This window comes from Hoplias malabaricus, chromosome 2 (genome assembly GCF_029633855.1).
Source record: "Hoplias malabaricus isolate fHopMal1 chromosome 2, fHopMal1.hap1, whole genome shotgun sequence".
Lineage (NCBI taxonomy): Eukaryota > Metazoa > Chordata > Actinopteri > Characiformes > Erythrinidae > Hoplias > Hoplias malabaricus.
The window spans coordinates 25,064,704-25,084,537 of NC_089801.1; the positions used below are offsets into that span (position 1 = coordinate 25,064,704).

General features: G+C 38.5%; 1 protein-coding gene across 2 annotated transcripts in view; it reads right to left on the minus strand.

Moving 5' to 3' along the window:
• The window catches only part of abcg4a (ATP-binding cassette, sub-family G (WHITE), member 4a), a 39,308-nt gene extending 24,742 nt beyond the window's left edge, over positions 1 to 14,566 (minus strand). The window contains exons 1-2 of one of the 2 annotated variants that reach the window (XM_066659011.1): positions 14,072 to 14,566; positions 6,096 to 6,333 (exon numbers count right to left, since the gene is read on the minus strand). In XM_066659011.1, the coding sequence (XP_066515108.1) occupies positions 6,096 to 6,324 (229 nt within the window). In that variant the 5' untranslated portion in view covers positions 6,325 to 6,333; positions 14,072 to 14,566. Of the gene's footprint in view, positions 1 to 6,071; positions 6,334 to 14,071 lie in introns of both variants that reach the window. The other variant, XM_066659010.1, reaches the window with a different exon arrangement.
• Between the last annotated feature and the right edge of the window lie 5,268 nt (positions 14,567 to 19,834).

A 19,834-nucleotide genomic window follows, 5' to 3' on the forward strand; every position in this document is an offset into this window, starting at 1 on the left:
ACTCATGGCCCGTGGCCAGCAGCTGAGCCAAAATGTTAAGGTTTGTATCACATAGGAGCCTCCAGCTCTAAGGAGGTTTTTGATAAATTTCTAGTGATGGATCAAAGTCAACTCAGCCTCTGATTATTCAGTTCTGTTAGTTTAAACATTCACAAGTCAGGACCTTGTTTCAAACTAATTTATTAGGCCTGATTGAATCTTAAAATCATCACTGCAGTTTGAGTCTCAACATTCATGCTAGTGCAAGAGCACAGGGGTAATGTGACATGCACATTTTAATACTTGCCAAACCATTTTAAATCATTCATTATGTGTAACCCTTATCCAGTTCAGGGTCGCGTTGGGTCCAGAGCCTACCCGGAATCATTGGGCACACGCAGACACGGGGAGAACACACTACACTCCTCACAGACAGTGACCCGGAGCGGGAATCGAACCCACAACCTCCAGGTCCTTGGAACTGTGTGAATGCGACACTACCTGCTGCGCCACTGTGTCACCCTAACTTATTATTATTATTATTATTATTATTAAAAGTTTAATTTTAGTTTATATTTTTAGATTTAAAAAGGGGTAGCACAGGGTGGGGCAGCAGGTTGACTTTGATCCATCACTAGAAATTTGTCAAAAACCTCCTTAGAGCTGGAGGCTCCTATGTGATACAAACCTTAACATTTTGGCTCAGCTGCTGGCCACTGGCCATGAGTCAAAAGACTATTATTGGTCTTGCTCTCTATGGATGGGAAATTTTTCCTCTCTTTCCTAGGACACTACCTGCTGCGCCACCCTGTGCTACCCCTTTTTAAATCATAATAAGTTAAATAATAACTTATATGATGTCTTATTATCTTACAATAATAAGTTAGGTGGTGTAGCAGGTAGTGTCGCAGTCACACAGCTCCAGGGACCTGGAGGTTGTGGGTTCGATTCCCGCTCCGGGTGACTGTCTGTGAGGTGGGTTTCCTCCGGGTGCTCTGGTTTCCTCCCACGGTCCAAAAACACACGTTGGTGACTCCAAAGTGTCCGTAGGTGTGAGTGAATGTGTGTGTGTGTCTGTGTTGCCCTGTGAAGGACTGGCGCCCCCTCCAGGGTGTATTCCCCGCCTTGCGCCCAATGATTCCAGGTAGGCTCTGGACCCACCGCGACCCTGAATTGGATAAGCGGTTACAGATAATGAATGAATGAATGAATAATACCCAAGGTTGCTTTACACAAAGAGGAGGGGAAAAAATAGAGGAATACACTTATGCCTGCAGAGTGCAGAAGTACTGAGAGAAGAGATATGTCACATAATAAATGTATCACAGTTTATTCCAGGTTCAGTAATGCTTTGTCAGTAATGGGCTGGCACTGTGCAAGAGTGATTGGGTAGCCTAGCTAAAGAAGAAATGCAACTTATGCCATGTGTGAATCAACAGAATTGACAGGAAATATGTGCTTGTGAGTATGTGTTAGTATGTATGTGTCTCCAATATGAGTGTACAGGATGGTGGTAAAGCCTATTTGCTGAGACATCACTACCACACTACCACCTTGCACCTCTATCACCCCCCCACCCCATATTGATAGAGGTAAAAAATAATTGCAACTTCTATAACAATGCTAGAGTAATAAAATGCCATTAGATATTTTCTCAAACCGTGTTGCTTTAAAAGAAAAGATACTACAGCAAGGACTCTCAATAACAGATGTGTAATAACAACCTACAATTCAAAGAAAGACCTCCACAAATCAGATAAATCTTAAATAAATACACATACAGTATGAATATATGAATACTAAACAAGTAAACATATATACAGCTGTATCAGACAGAGAGCATATTCTGTGATTGTAAACAAAATGCCACAATTCCTCAGTGTGCAGAGAAACTGAAAGTGATATACTCTGTTGGTGTGTGAGTGTGTGTGTGTGCGCATGTGCATGTGTGTGTGTGAGGGCGAGATAGACAGAGAAAGGGTCAGAGAGAGTAAATGAGATGGATGGAGAGCAAGAGAGAGCGAGAGAGAGAGAGAGAGAGAGAGAGAGAGAGAGAGAGAGCAAGCGAGAGAGGATTCTAACTATGTGTAGGCATATATGACATAGTATTATTCCCACTCTTCTCTACTCCCAGCAGGAGAAGTAGCCTCTGTGTGTGCAGTTTTTGTCTGATACCATGTCAGCACTGACCAATCACTAGGTTCCCTCGCCCTGCTACTGCGGCAATGACATGAGCATGCATGACTGTGGGAAAGGTTTGATATATTTTCAGGCTAAAAATCTCCTTACATTGCAGAAAACAATGACAAAATCACCAAATGCTCCTGACACAAAATACTTTTACAAACACTACAGGTTTTCAGTAATTGTAATTATAAACAGGATAAGATGGGAATCAATTACCGCTTCATATATGGCCCAGCCCACTCTTTTCCTACCTGCAACTAGAACAGTCTTGTTATCTACCTTTGAACTTTTAAATCCTATACCTACCCTCTCGGGTTGCTGTGGCCCTTAATGATCTAATCAACAACCATCGACACCTATCAACATTTAAATAAAATAGTATCCTACACCTATCCCACATCTAACAACTAAGGTCGTTGTGGCTGAATATGGTCCAATCAGCAACCATCTACACCTAATAATTAAGCTTACTCACCCATGAGTGCTCAAAATAGCCACTGCTAGTTCTTCACAGGGGTCATCAGGTTGGCACATTCCCTCATCAGTGTTTCGTTGAATTAAGCCCAGTCCACATCAGCTATTCTAATTTTATGGTGAATTTCCATAGTCTATGCCCACTTTGTCACAACCACTGACTAGCCTTTTCAGCTACATTTAGGATCACTCCTTTAAAGCTACTCTTAGTTTTCAACCTCTGATCCTATCTGATCCACTCCTACCAGCAAAACACATTCTAACACATCACCACCACATCAGTGTCAGTGTAGCAATGAAAATGATCCACCACCCAAATCATACCTGCTCTATGGTGGTCCTGTGTGGGTCCTGACCATTAACAAACAGGTTGGAATGGGGATAAGAAAGTGTGCAGAGTAACAGGTGGACTACAGTCTGTAATTTTAGAATTACAAAGAGCTCCTGTATGGTCAGTGGGACTGATAAAATAAACAACGTGTGTGGGTACAAGATACGTGTCCAATGATTTTTCAGTGTAGACATATCTGGTGTTATGTTTCTGCATGACCACACCAGAGCAAGGACAGGTCATGTGTCCTAGTAATTGTTTTATTCAAAGTAAGTTCAAGGGGCAAACACATGTATACAAGAGGGATATTATGGCAGAGGTGTGTGGGTCAGCTTAATCCAGGTTGGTGTTAGTTAAGCAGCACGGCAGACAGCTCAGCAGTGTGTTGGCAAAAGGGAATGAATTATTTACCACATTTAAAGTCTGCTGAGTAAGGTACTACACAGACCACTGAGAGAGGGACAGGAACGATTAAAAAGTGAGTATAAACACAAGGACTTGTGTAACCATATCTAATTGTGATTTTTCTGACTAATATTGCACTTATGATTAAACTAGAACTATGTCCTCTAGCTTAAGCTCTGCTTGTTTTTTACACTAAATTGTATTTTTGTAATATATTTAAACACATAACTATGAAAACACACTTTGCAAAGTTTCCTTTGAAATGAAGGGTATTAACAGGGAGTTTTTCTCCTGTTTTACCACCCTCTGCTCTTCAGGGAAGAGTTTACACTAGATGCTGGAACATTACTGGAAGGATCTGATTGAATTCAGTCACCTTAACATTACAGAGGTCAGGATATTAATGTTGGTAATTAGTTGTGGTTTACAAACCTCACTAAATCTCATCCCAAAAGAACTGGATTTTGTTCCATGCTTTTAATAAAGTTAATATAAAAAGTGTAAGCATAACCGAATGTTTGTTCCACAACAGTTTCATATTTAAGCAGCAGAATTCACTTGTTACTAGGGATATTTACAAAATTTTAAACAAATAAGTTTATGTTGTTACAAATAGTGAGCTGCTAAAATATAATTAAAAAGACCTAATTATGGTCTTTTTGTAATGCAACATAATTTTGTCCAGTGCTCATTAAATATAGACTAAATCAATTTTATACTCACAAAGTATGCAGTTAATCACAGTAATAAATATTATCATAATAACAATAAGAAAAAGTCATCAAGCTGTTCATTATTAAAGTTCACAGAGGTAACCAATAACAAATCAAATTTCCATCAAATTCCATCAAATTTTGATTTCAATGTAAAATCAATCAATCTTCAGGTCTGCATCACACCCTGCATATGAGGTCTTGACTGTGTGTGTGAGCAGAAATGTGGGTGAAAAATAGAGAGCTAGAGAGGGAAAGAAAGAGTGGAGAGAGAGAGAAAGAGAGCGAGAGAGAGTGAGGCGAGCATGGAGAGTACAATAAATCATTAGTATTGATCTCAGCAGGGAGCAAGAGAAAACATTGCCTGTGCTATGTGTTGCTGCAAGAAAATGCTGTTTTACCATCTCCTGTTTTTTCTGACACATGCCTTTTGGCCTCCATACTGCACAATATTACAACTAAAGCAGGTCATATTTTTGCAAACACACCTATTGCGCTCCAGTATGTTGACAATTTTAGGAGTACTAAGGGCAAGAAAGACCTCAAGAGTGATAAAATGCAACTAGACCAATCCTGAAATAAAAACTGGGGTAAATAATAGCCACACGGTGGAGTCGTAAATATTTCAATGCTGCTCATTAAAAGCCTTGCTTTCTTAGCTTCTGTGACCTGTCAGAGTCTTTATGTCCAAAAGCTCGAGACACCCATTCAATTTTGTGAATCTAAGTCATTTTTAGTGCTCCCATTTGCATTCTCCATAAAAAAGCATGAACTGGGAAACTTTGTAGTGACTTCAGATGTCCAATGTAAAGAGTCACCTTGCCCAGTGTAAAGAGTCTGCTAGAGGGGTATAAATCATATCTGTGATACAAAACCTCATCATTATCATTCAACATAAAGTGTAAAAACTTCCCCAATCAAGGAATGTGGAATGTCACATTATATATTTAAATACCACGGATTGTAAGTGACAATCAAAGAATTCCCTCTACAATTTACATGTAAAGTATAGTACAAACTACAAAAATACATCTAAAAAAGACTTTGTACTGTTTTGAAGAATGAGTGACATCTATTATGTTTCATGCAACAACTGATTTGACTTTAAATACTAAAGGACCTGAAGTTTTTCCACAGAGCTTGAAAGCTTAGAAATTACGTGTAAATTAACAATATGTCAATATTAAAGTGTATGATGCTTGAAGAGGTCATTCAAATCACTATTTTATGTTTATTACCTTAATATGTTAAACAATGCAATGTTTCATTCATTCATTTATTGCCTGTAACCGTTTATCCAGTTCAGGGTCGCGGTGGGTCCGGAGCCTACCCGGAATCTCTGGGCGCAAGGCAGGAACACACCATGGAGGGCCAGTCCTTCACAGTTTACAATGCAATTAAATAAGTATTATTATTTAACACAGAACGGACATATACACTCATATGATCAAAACTTGCTACACCCGCATAAAAAATAAAGTCAGTCATGAGTTAAGTCAATCTGTCAGTCAAATGGCAAAAGCTAGGTAGCCTGACAAATGCACATTAAATATGATTGTTCAACAAATTATGGCTTTACAAATTCAACAAGGTACTGCAAAGAAAAATATTTAATACTCCCACCATTTAAAGGAACAGTAGATAAAATCAGTACTTTAAAATAACAGCTTCAAAATCATTGCCTCACTGACCTGTAATAGGGAGAATAAAGACTCTATCATTGCCACTTCAGGCTCAGAGCTGCAGAAACTGTACTATGTAAGTTTTGGAGGAGGGTAGGAAAACATCCTCCCCCCTACCCACTCCTTGATTTCAGGAGAGTGCTGTAAAAGTGAATTACACTCTACAACTGTTCCTTTAAACTCTTTTCAATATTTGTATGAATTATTCAGTAAACTACTTAATATGTTAGTTATGAGAATGCAGAGGTGAAGAATGAACCTGCAGACATTTTAGAAAATGATTAAGGGACAAATTAAAACCTTTAAGGGTGACTGCTGCAGTACCTCTCCTCCTCCAGCAGGGTCCTTCGTGGATGGTGTAAGAGAGCTCTGTGAATTCCAGGTCCACTGTCGAGCGTCGGGGGAGATGGGAAAACCTCTGAGCCTCTGTGATGTGGTTCTCCACCTTCTTCAGATGGGTCAGCAACGCAGCGTCCGGAGGGGCTCCTCCCGCCCGCTTGGTCTCTTCCATGGGGATAGAGACTGAGCACTGCTCTAATGACTTCTCAGCCATAGCAACGACCTGAAAAACAAGGGGCGGAGCCCATTCACACAGATTGAAGACAGAGCTTAGATATTTTTTTCAAAAAATGCCAACATTAAAAAAAAATCAATAACACAGTATGTCTACTGACATTTTGTAGCCACAGAACAGAATTAATTGGACAACTTTCTCACCCAATCATGTAAAGCTATGCAATGACACAGCATTAGCTTCATTTTGAAAAATGTTTATGTATGAAGTGATTTTTGAAAAATATATTTGATCAAAATTAAATAAATACTTTTCTTGTCAAACCAGTTATTTTCCCACAGTTACACAAGGGGTTGCAGGGATTTACTATAGTAACCAAGACAAATAAAATGTAAAATATAAAGAACATAATTAAGAAATAGATATTTTAGCAATGGCATCAGATCACGTGAATACTGAAAACCCTGTTTGGAAAACTAAACTCTGGAACTGAGTGTCTGTACGTGTTGTTGTGATTCATCTCCTTGGCCCCATGAGGTCATGTTTGTTGAATCTTGACTAATGCACTCATGCATTTGTCAGGCATCAGGATGTGTGACATCAGACAGCTAGGTAGGTTATGTACAACAACACAGACAAGTGCTCTATTGAACACATTTTAATGTATCATGTAACAAAGACTTTGCCCTCCTTATTAATAAAAGTCACTTACAATTGCCAATTTTATATACCTCACACAACATTAAGCTTCCAGCAGATTATGGATAGAGATTTGTCTAATCACAATTAGAATAAAATTCAACAAGCAAAATAGCAGCACCTAGAGTGACAAAGGACTTTTCTGGACATTGCTGCAGATATTCAACCATTTGGATTTATATTAATAAGTATAATACTTATAAATATTAGGTTATTAATTATTTTTAAAAAATGGAAAAGTCTGTGTTTTAGTATCACATCATTACTAACAAGGCAGGAACACAGTATGGACAGGGTTCCTGTCCTTAGCAGGGCAACACACACTCACACATTCGCTCACAAATTCAACCCATGGACATACTCAATCTACCAACATGTGTTTTAGAACTGTGTGAGGAAACCAGAGCACCCTGGGAGAACACACCAAAATCACAGAGAGTCACCCGGACCAGGGCTGGAACACACAACCCCAGGACCCTGGAGCTGCGTGACAGCGACACTACCAATTTCACCACTGCGCAACCCGCCTCATAACATATTTATTTAAAATACCCTATGTCCAAATGTTTCCTTCTCCTATTGATTATTGAATTCTCCTACTTTATGTTGCACCTGGTATGGATACTTATAGTTAGTTGTGCACACACATCTTGGATCATTTCTAGAGAAACAGGAAATAAAAACGATTGGTCTGCAGCAGCCGTACATGCAAAGCATGAGTTAGGGGCTTATCAAGGCCTAAAATAGGCTGTGAATCAGTGGAACTGCACTCTCTGGAGTAATAGAACTCCATGCAATTCCTATGGGATCAGTGGTTTATAATTAATTTTAAATTAATTTAAACCCTCGAATTTGTTTTCAAGATCTTGTGTAAAGCATTCACAGAATTTTATTCACTGGACAGAAAAAAAATAAGCCACTTGTGACTGAAATGTACCCAATAGTGTGTAATCCACCAGTACGAATAACATCTGTGATCTGATTTGGCATGGACTAAGCAAGTTTCTAGATGTAGGCAACATCAGTTTTCAGACACACAAAGAGCTGCACAGTCAAGAACTCTCATCTTGGAATACAGGGATGAGAATGTCATGTTCTATAAGATGATGACCAAATGGCAAATGTGGTTCACATTTATGGTCCATATAAATAAAAACACACCTAGAATATCACAGAGCCTCCTCCAGCTTGAATCACCCCTTGCATGTCGTCCCCTTTGAAGGATTTCTGAGGTGTACTATGAAAACTCTTATATATACACATATTATATATAGCACCTTTCTCGAAGCCCAATGCTATAAAGTCAACACAGCACGGAACGCCATTCCATTCAATATTCATCTGACAAGATAACACATTTCCAGTCATGAACAGTCCCATTTTTGTGTCTTTTCGCCCATTGTAACTAAGCAATTTTGTAAGCTGAAGCAGTCATCCCTCTGCTCCACATGCTCATGGTATGCAGTTCACTCTGGAGGACCTGTGTTGACCTGTGAAACATGTTGGCGGTTCCTGTTCTGTAATTTAGTGTTTTCAGTCACAATTCTAATGAGAATTCCCTGTAGTCTGAGAATTTTGCCACTTCTGGTCGACCCATGCAATCATATACTTCAATAAACCTGCAGATTTGTCTATTTCCCTCACACTATGGCCTTTGGCACACTTACACGTAATCACTCTTTTTTTTTACCAATCATGAACATCTGCTTTGTGACACATTTTCTACACATCGAACCAGACATTCAATGCACTCTACCACATCTCTAAGATTCAATCTATGAATACTGTCGCATGCCCCACAGGTGTTTACAGCTATTTAATACAGGTAATTAATGCTGTGTAGTCACAGCATTAGTTAATTAAGCTTAATCCCTGTCTGGGAAACCATCTGATAATGTGTATTAGATATAATACATTTTAACATGTACATGTGAGAACTATGTGCAAGCCGGTAAAGTCATTCTTTCGATTAGTGAGCATTCTGTCCATGCTAGGCTACGGGCTTATTTCAAAAGACCTTCTGTCCTCCCAAATGTTCACTTCCTTTATTACAATACTGGATTAACATTACCACAGATTTTACCTGACCTCACAATAAGAGAGAGACTGCTGGAACATCCCTGACTCAGCCATTCAACCACTGTGTTATCTGTGCTTGTTTATGGCACAAATATATAATAGTTATCATCATCATTTTCTTTGCCGCTTATCCATTTCAGGGTTGTGGTTATAAGAGTTACGACAAAAGCAAAATCATTTAACAAGAGTTTTATAAATGCTCATCACACACAGTTTGTTATTTATTATAACTGAAAAAGATGATGAAGTAGTTGCATATACAAACAAAAAACATACTCAAATGCAACTTGAACAGAATAAATATGTCTCACTTCTCTTGCCATACCTTAGATAAATGCATATATACACACATGAATGCAGATTCATTCTTTTGTTGGAAGAATTCTGATGAGTATTAAGTTATTCTAAGAGTGTGCTTGACTGTACAGTGCCACAGCTGCGAGATCACGAGGGATCCATGAGAAGATGAGAAGCCGAGAGATGAGAGAGTTGTCTAGTGGCTTTATCATTTTCAAGGATGAAAGAGGACCCCGCTATGTTTGAGTTGGACAGCTTCGAACAAAATTCAATTAGGGCTGGGTTTCATTTGAAAGAATGCTGGAGAAAATTGCTTGATTGAAGTTTTAAATATTTCTGTCCTCAGTGGTCTCGGATTTGCAGCAGAACCATTAATGCCAAGTCTGAAGCACAAAAGACACTAATTATAACAGCTATTGGCGCTCAGACTGGTAGTATATTGGACAGAGAACTGATGAATATGAGGTGAGAAGTACCTAATTTGATCACACAGAATAAAGTATGAGTGATAGAGAGCCACATGACCCTTGTACTTGGTCTCAAAGTCAGTCAGAAGCATGAAAATATTGCCTTTTTTGTGGTTGGATCACTCATTCAATTAGGCTGAAACTGACAGGAAAATTTGACACAATTTTAAGGTCATAAAAACCAACAAGTGATAAAAACTTTTATATTTTAATTATATACATACAAATTGCATAGCTTTTGCTTGTGAGTCGTCATGGCTCTTCATTATAGCAGTTATTTATTTCATAACCGTATTCATATGGCATTCACCAGAGTACTAATTTCCCATTTAAGCTAAACAATAATATGTTTAAATCAGTGGCAAAAAAGTGATGATTAGTACTTGGTCTATATTTTGAACAAAAAAAATCAAAACGTGGTCAAGAACAAGGAAGAAAATATCCCCACAGTAATGCTACTTATTGCTGGCCTCTCTAAGATTTCCATTACTATATGTAGCTGGATATTTGTTTACAGTTTCTCAAAATATTTCTTCTCAAATCAAGGGAATCGGTAGCGAATTTGTTCCTCCTCTGCTGCAGTAGCAGCTTCTACTTTTCTGGGAAGGCTTTAAACTACACATGGAACATTAGTGGGAAGATTTAAAAGCATTCTGTCACACGAGCTTTAGTGAGGTCCTGAACTGATGTTGCTGGTGTTTTGTTCTGGATCACAAATATGACATTATTCATTCATTCATTTTCTGTAACCACTTTATGGTGCACGAGGTCATGGACTCTCTGGAGCCTACCTGGAATCAGTCCATTCAGCCTTGTGTCACTAGACTAAGAACTTTTTTACTTATTAAAATCAGTTAAATAATTTACCTTTTTAAATCTTTGTAAGGGAAAACATGCGTACATCCATAAGGACTCTGTGCTAATGCATCAATCTGTAATCTAGAGTTTTAGAGTGGTGGTTTTAGCCTGTCAATGGAAGAATACATCAGACAAGTGGGAGCTCATTTCCTGTGATTCTGCTGAGAGATGAGGGAACTGAATGTGTGACTGTGGTGGTCGTAGTTCCAGAAGTGTTGTGTGAAAAAGCATGTATCCAATTACAGCACTAGCTTAAATCTTCAAAGTGTTGATTTACAACAGTCTTCTAGAGAACATAGAGTCTACACATGTGAAAAAACACAAACACCTTACACGAGAACAGAATCAAAGAACAGAAAAAGCAAAAAGCATGATATGAAAACATGGAGGTATGAGGTATCAGAGCATCAGAGAGTTAATGGAACCTCGGGCAATTCTCTTTAAGCCTAGCAGTCAGAAACAATGATGCAATTGTACAGGTTCACACCTATTCCATCTAACAGCAAAGGGAAAACAAAGGCAGAAGTGGTGTTGGGGAAAACACTATTGACCGCGCTGAAGAGGCCATAGCATCAAATGTGATACGCATCAATAGCAATGCACTTAGGCCTCAACTCAGTCTAAACCAGTTCCTGCTACTGCGCTAAAAAGTACCTCAACTCTTCATATTCTCTCATACTTAAAAATGGATATTGCCAGCTAGCACCTCGCCCATTAAAGCACAGATTAGCCAGACTTCCATGTTTACCGCATCAAGGCAAATATGTCGTCATTTTAACACAACACCGCTATGGTGATTTGTGCAGAACACTTAAAAAAAACATTAGAGTCTAAGATGCTAATAAAGGGCTCCTAAATTTTTAAAGCTGTCACCAAAACTCACGTCAAAAAGTGATCTGTTTGGGCATAAAATCTTTGAAAATGTTTTTATAAACAGTTAAATCACTTTACTGAGATAAATACTGTATTAAGGATGAAAGAGCGGTCTTTATGCTAGCTAGCTTAGCAAATTTGCTTGAGGATAGTTGTCTGTTTGTTGGGTGATATTACTGATGACTATTACATTTAACTGTCTGCATAAACACAGAAAAAAACGCAGATGACAGACGTCACAGTAGCCATTAAATTTGATGGAACATTACAGAAAAACTATTATTTTATCTTGATGATATAATGAATAATGTGTAATATGATCATATATGATCTTGTAAAGTAAACGATCTCAGCTTTAAATATATTTTCACAGATGTGGCTGAGATAGCTAATTCCTTCATGCTAAGACATCCATATATAGGCCTCTTGCAGGTATCGTTTTGTTAAATATAGATTTATTCTGTGGTTGGTTAATAGGACACTTGAAGTTTTACTCTCTTTGTACAGGCCAACGGTGTTTCATGCAAGCAGTAAAATTCAAATGCCATGTCACTCCTGAGCTAATACTGCCAGCCAGGTTGGTACATCTAACCTAAATCTAATTGCAGGCCACCAATCACCCAGACAAATCCATATATGAAACACAGGCAATAAATCTATCAATAAATCTACTTGCCCCTCTACTGACAAATATGATCTGACTTCAAGATTTATAGTGTACAGTGAGTTTCTGAAAACCTCCTCTTCTCAGGTGAGGGGGTGGTGGAGTGGTCCAGGCTGGGGGTCTCTATTGATTGACCAGCCATTAGAGGCCTTCCATTATCGCTAAGCTTCGTTGTCCACAACTGCAGGTAGTGAGATGTGGGCAGGGTACTTATCGCTCAAGCTCTCTCTCTCTCTCTCTGACACACACACACACAGGGATGGGGAGCTACTAAAGCATATGGTGAATCATCGAAATGGGTGTTCAAACACAATCATATTTGGCACATGTAAGGGAAAGGCAGATCTTCTACCAGCACCAGTCACAACTTGAGGTGTTAGAGAATGACAAGAACGACTATGATTAGCTACATAACCTTCATCTGTCTGTTTTCAGGGCTTGTTAAGAGACCATACACAAGTGCCTCCCACACACAAAATGTGTCTTTAAGACCACCTGAACACAAACAGACTGTCAGTTATGAACCACACATAACTGAACCCGACTGTCAGTTATGAACCATACATGACCATACAGCAATAACATTATGACCACCTCCTTGTTTCTACACTCACTGTCCATTCTCTGAGCCCCACTGACTACACAGGAGCGCTTTGTAGTTGTACAAATACAGACTATTGTCCATCTGTTACCCTGCCTACATTGCTTGCTCTCTTTCACCCTGTTTGTCAATGGTCAGGTTCTCTAAAGGAACTCCAAAGAGCATGTATGATTTGTGTGCAGTGACACCGAGGTACTGATGTGTCTGATCCACTGCTATCAATTAAACACACACTAACACACCACCAGCACCTCAGTGTCACTGCAGCACTGATAATCATCCATCACCCAAATCACACCTGCTCTATGGTTTTTAAACCACAAACCCACTTAGAAAAGCCCACCATGCAGAAATATCTCGCCAAACGGGTCCTGTGTCCACCGAAGAAAGACCAGAGGCCGGCCAACACAAACTGTGCAGCAACAGATGAGTTACTGTTTCTGACTTTACATCTACAAGATGGACCCGTGAAGTAGATGTGTCTAATAGAGTGGACAGTGGACAGTTTTATTGATATAGACTATTTTCATTTTGGTTTCAGTATTATGGGTTTGTAAGTGGGAGATTTTGGGTGGGGTTATAGAGAAAATATTTGTTTACATACATCATGTAATATTCTGTTTCCACTCATTAATTATAACATTTATCAGGTATGGACTAAACCCAGATTTTGACTAAGCTACAATGCCAGTGGTTGTAAACCCTAGGTTTTGGCTTATTTTTTGTTGTCGGAAACTGGACTAATACATGCCCATTTAGGACTCTATGGGTTGATTTATCACAATGAGTCAATGCAATGCTAGAGTGTTTGATTTAAGGTTATTAGAGTACATTGTGAAAGATATAGCTAGGCATTCGTTTTACACATTTAGCCAGTCTCATACTTAGGATGACAAAACACTGTAAGGACCAATTCATTATTATCAGTGTTAATTTATTTCAGCAGAATGGGAGTACATTTGAACAATGTAAGTGTTAATATAATGATTAAGATTCAGTCCAACATTGCAGGTGTTAATTTAATTATATGAGAGGCAATCCAGTACTGTAGCCTAAAGACATTCATTTTCAAGAGACAAATAAGCAGTAGAGTCGTTAATTTAATATTTCGAAATTCAAGCCAAAACTCTAACGTGGCTTTAACCCTTTAACGGTCAGTTAAACATATTGTATCAACCCAACCCTGGGCATTTTTGCTTACAGGCACCAGTAAGAACATAAGTGAAATAATTGAGAGATAAAACCTACTTTTCTTTATATTTTGCTCAAATCTGTATCAGTCTCCTCGTCTCCAGCTGCTGACGATCTTGTTTATGGAGATATCCGTTTCATGCCCAAATGCAGCACGTAACCTCGGTAGACGCCTATGCAACAGGAGAAGACTTCTCCGCGGTCCCGCGCACGGAAAAACAGCGAGCATTAGAGTCCTCAGCCCGGGTTCGGTTCAAAACAAACACTAATACGCTCACGAACACGGACGTACACAGGGACATGGACACGGGCAGGGCCTTGTTGTCGTCCTCCGCAGCCCTCAGCTCCGGAGCAGCCTTCATCTCTCCCGCTCTCCGCAGCGCTGGGCTCCCGGTCATGAATAATAAAGCAGCTGCAGTAGCTCCTTCTCCATCTCCTACTCCTCAAATCCCCGGGCTCACGAGCTCCGTTCACTACCGTTCTCTCCCTCTTCCGGACGGTCCCGCGTCCGTTAAACGGAGTAGCTCGCGGTCCAGCTCCCGGTACAGCGTCAGCAGCCTTTCTATCCTCCGGACTATGCGCGCGCGCTCGCGTGTTAATGTGTGCAGCAGTTCAGTGGCGCGCGCACTGGCGTTTTCCCCTCACCGGTAACTTCCGTTCACTATTCGGTCCTGAATACAGATAATATCCAACCTATAATAAACATGCACTACCTATCTATCTATCTATCTATCTATCTATCTATCTATCTATCTATCTATCTATCTATCTATCTATGTGAAAATGTGTCTCAATGTTCCTTGAAAATAGTGTATATATATATATATATATATATATATATATATATATATATATATATATATATATATATATATATATTACACCTTTTTAAAATAGATTTATTAAATTTTAAGTTACATAGAACTAAACATTATGATCAATGCTGTACTTTTTCTAGAGTTTTTTTTTTTTTTTTCCTTTGGTGAACCCTGTACCTTACCAGTTTTCTCACTCTGTCTTCACGTCTATTAAAAAACTTGTTATACAGAACACAAAGAAATCACATGTAGTAAATAGGAACCCACTAAACAAAATCTTCATTGTGGGAATGTTACATTTATGCATTCACTTAATGTCCAGTTTTCTTAGGGTAAAATGATGTCCCCAGAACGTTCCCACAACTTTTCCAAAAATGTCACGTTCCCTGAACATTATGTTGGAACTTTCTGAAAACACATATTTTTGAAGGTTAAATTGGAATTTTCTCTGAAAATGAATTTTCTATTTTTCCTAAAGAATTAAAGAAAGTCTTATGTTGTAGCAAGGTATGTGGAATATTCCTACATCATTAATACAACCTTAACTGCATCAAAAATGTTATGTTCAGAAGCATTATCTTTAGAATAAATTTTATATAATTGTGTAATAAATAAACTTATATATGCAAAAAAGTTCACTTTTATTCTTTCTTGCTTGTTGTACACTGATTCTGTTGTGTGCCATACATCATGTGAAAATGGCTTTCTATCCAAATTACCCAAAGAACACAAGTTTAAAAATAAGTCATGATTAGTTTTTCTCTTAATGTAGTGATGTTAACTGATCAATTTAATGTCCTCCTGCAATCAGAATAAATGCTTGTTAACTACAATGTGTGTATTTCAAGTGTACTTTATTCAAGTAGCAGAGGATATGGTACTGTGGTTCTCCAACAAAGGTCTTTACATTATCCACATTCCCTAGTTAGTTTTAAATCATATTCAGTTAAAAATGCTTGTTCATGTAAATTATTCATTCATTCATTCATTCATTCATTCATTCATTCATTATCTGTAACCACTTATCCAGTTCAGGGTCGCGGTGGGTCCAGAGCCTAAAATAAAGAAACTACCCAGTGCCTTAAACGAACGTGAATTAGATTAAAAAACACCCTCCTTCAGTATGTGCAGATTAATGAATATGGCTTTAGTCCCTGCCTCTATCACCACATATCCAGGCCTCACTCACTGCAGTTGCAATGTATCACCCACAAAGGATGGGATTGGTTGCATAGGTTTATGGCTTAAGAAACCCTGGCTGTGTGAATTCCCTTGTTTGTGACTGTCTTGTGAACACTGCAGTTTCAAAGAAAAAAACCTTAGCATTTAATGCTAAAATTTCACGTCTCACTCTTGGGAAAAACATGTGGTAAAAAGGTAAACCTATTTAACTTTCAGTGGAAGTCAGTGAGGGTGGCACAGTGGCGCAGCAGGTAGTGTTGCAGTCACGCAGCCCCAGGGACCTGGAGGTTGTGGGTTCAAGTTCCGCCCCGGGTGACTGCCTGTGAGGAGTGTGTTGTCCCTGTGTCCGCAAGGGTTTTCTCCCACAGTTCAAAAACACATGTTGGTAGGTGGATTGGTCACTCAGAAGTGTGACTGTATATATATATATATTTGTCACATACTGTATATATATATATATATATATATATATATACAGTATGTGACAACAAACACCGTAGTTGTCATACTACATACTACAAAAAAAACTGTTCCACTGCTTCTGATAATGTGTATTAAAAGTGTGAAAAACAGCATCCCTACCACACTGACTAGGTGGACACCGAATAGCACACTGGTATTCATTCATCTCTATCAGTGGGCATGCTGGAAGGATTTTTTATTGCCATGATAGAGCTTCTCAGTGGTTGCATGATGTGCTTGCATAATTCATGCTGGGCGTTGTCATGAGAGGACACTGATGAACAAAAAAAATTCAAATTCAAAGTGAAATTGTTTATATGAATACAGTTGTGTGCAGATATCTATAGCTTAATCTGAACAGAAATTAATGCTCACACACTGTCTAAAACAAAGGACGGTGTAGGCCAAGCGATTTGACCGTCACACATGTTAGAAACATAGTTGTACAAAACAGATTTAAATAACAGTCAGCCTCTGGCAATTGGCTTGGTATTGGGAGCAAGTGGGTTCTCAGATGTCTTGTGAGCTGAGCAGTAATGAGGCAGGTGTCTGGAAGCTGATCTGTAGCTTTAGCTCAGTCATTCATGCAGGATGTTTGTACTAAGCCCCACTGGTGACATCTCTTCTTATTAAAAATAATGTGTGTTCATAATTTCCTAATGCTAATGGGATCCAAATGAATGGCCAATACTTAATAAGGAAAGAGAATGAGACAATCGTAGCCATAAATTTTGAACATGTAGAAACATGTTATGTTCAGGCCATGTCGTAGTAAATCATGGCCATAAATTAGTAAACTAAGGGATTGAGAGTTCCACAAGCAAGTTTAGTCTTGGCAATAACATATAGGGTGTAGGGATAGATAATTATATGATCTCATTTTACTTGGTGTCTCAATAAACCTGAAAAAACAGTTATCATGGGGTATTTTTTTTACATATATTTATGTTTTGTATTATGCTACTTAATATGTACTGTAGTATGTGCAAAAAACAGCACGTTCTTCAACTAAAAATAGTCTATACTGGAGCACAGAATGCAGCTCATAATACAGCACACACTACAGAACATACACCCGATATTATGATGTATTTAAAGACATATTTATTATGCTGTGTTATTATACGTAGTATATACTGTAGAATATGCTGTAGAATGAGCTGTAATGTGTTGTACAGCATGCTGCATTAGGAGCAGTAGTCAGTTCTACAAAAGTTGCTGTATTATGAGCTGTAATATGTACTATAATGTGTGCTGTATTACGTGTTTTATTGTGTGCTACATTATTTGCTGTGTTATAAACTGTTGTATGTGCTGTAGGATGAGCTAAAATATACGCAGTATTTGCTGAATAATGTGCTTTACTGTGTGCTACTGTATGTGTTGTATTATGAATTGTAATATGGTGAGATTGAATGGATTATGTAGCTAATGGTGAATATAAACAGAGACAATGTGCTGCAGGCTGATGTTGGTGGTCTCTTTAACGGTGATGCTGCTGCTGCTGCTGCAGTGGGCGGGGCAGGTTACTCCCGGTGAAGAGAGAGGGGTTACTCCCGGTCGAACAGCGAACTGCTTTCTACAGCAAGCAGACACACACACACACACACACCAAAAATAGAGACAGACAGAACATACACACACACACACACACACACACACACACAGACACACACATGCACAAACACGCACCAAAACAGCAGAACAGTGATGCTGCTTTTGCAATAAATATATATCTGTATCTACCAAAAGCTCGGAATATCTACAGTGAAGTCAGGTTTATTGATGCATGAGGTATAGTGGAATATATAAGCTCAGTGATATGCTGCATTTGTCAGGCAAAGATGACAAATGTTCCTTAGATGTAGTTGTATGTGTGGTGAATATGAATAAATGCTACTGTTACTGTCTTAATATAAATATATTTGCTATCCGAAATATTAATAAATGTTACTTTAATGTTGCTGTATTTGTTCATTTATAAATAAATGCTGCTTATTTTGCTGTATATTTGATAAATGAGTAAAAAATGACTATATTTTGCTGAATGTGAGATAATAACTATATATAAAAACTATATGTAACTGACTAGAAAAACTATTATACACTGTTCTGCAAAATGACCTTTGCTCACTGTCAATCAGCTCCACATACCATATACATGCATTTAGAATAATGCTGTCCTTCTCTGCATACATTGCTAGCTCCCTTTTAGCCTGCTCCTCAGTGGTCAGGACTTCCACAGGACAACCACAGAGCAGGTATTATTTGGCTGTGGGAACATGTCACAGCAGCGACACTGTTGTGGCAATGGTGAGGTACTGTGTGTTCCGCTGGTGTGAGTGGACTAGACACAGCAGAGCTTCTGTTGTTTTTAAACACCTCACTATCACCCATTAACTGAAAATAGTCTTCTAACCACAAATATCAAGCCAAAAGTGACCTGTGACCTCTGATGAAGGAGCAGAGGATGACTAACATAGACTGCAGCAACAGATACGTTTCTGTCTTTAAAATTTCACTACCAGGCAGGGGTACTAGACAAACAAGGCAGGTGTGTCTAATAGAGTGGACACACTGTTTAAAAACTCTAGCAGCACTGCTGTGTCTGATCTGCCAATACCAGCGCAACACACACACTACCATGTAATACATGCTCTGATATGAGTTTGAGGGGTTTCTGACCATTGATGAACAGGGTAAAAGGGCTTTTAGGTTGAGTAATATTTCTTTATTCCATCCTCACATTAAACATCCATGTTTAAAGTGAAATGGAAAGTGAAAGCTTCATTTGTAGACTTGGACTACAGGAATACAATAAAACATCTCAGTGTTTTGGAATTAGCTCCATCAATTTTTTATCAGGATATTTATGACTCTTACGTAAACTAGACCTAAAGAGCAATCAGCTTTCACATGCCCTAAATTGTTCTAGACATATCCTCATCTGATTTATTTGGAAATCTGGGGTATTAATCAGGGGTATTAATCCACAGCCTCTTTGCTGAAGCAGCAGCTTCTGCTTTTCTGGTAAGGCTTTAAATTATGTTGAACCCTTGTTGTGAAGACAGGAATTTGGAAAACTGCATTCAGCAAAATGAAAAGTAGTGATTTCACATACCAGTTGATGCTGCATAGTCATCCTGAATGTACTGGATGAAGTTTTACTGTTCCACAGCCCAATTCATGTAAAAAAAACCTGATTAGAGATCAAATTCAAAATGAGTGGAAATTTGAATGTAAATAAATAAAAATGTAAATATATAAAGTTTATCCGTTTGAACATTAAATATCTTGTCTTTGTAGTGTATTCAGTTGAATACAGGTTGAAAAGGATTTGCAAATCACCATATTCTGT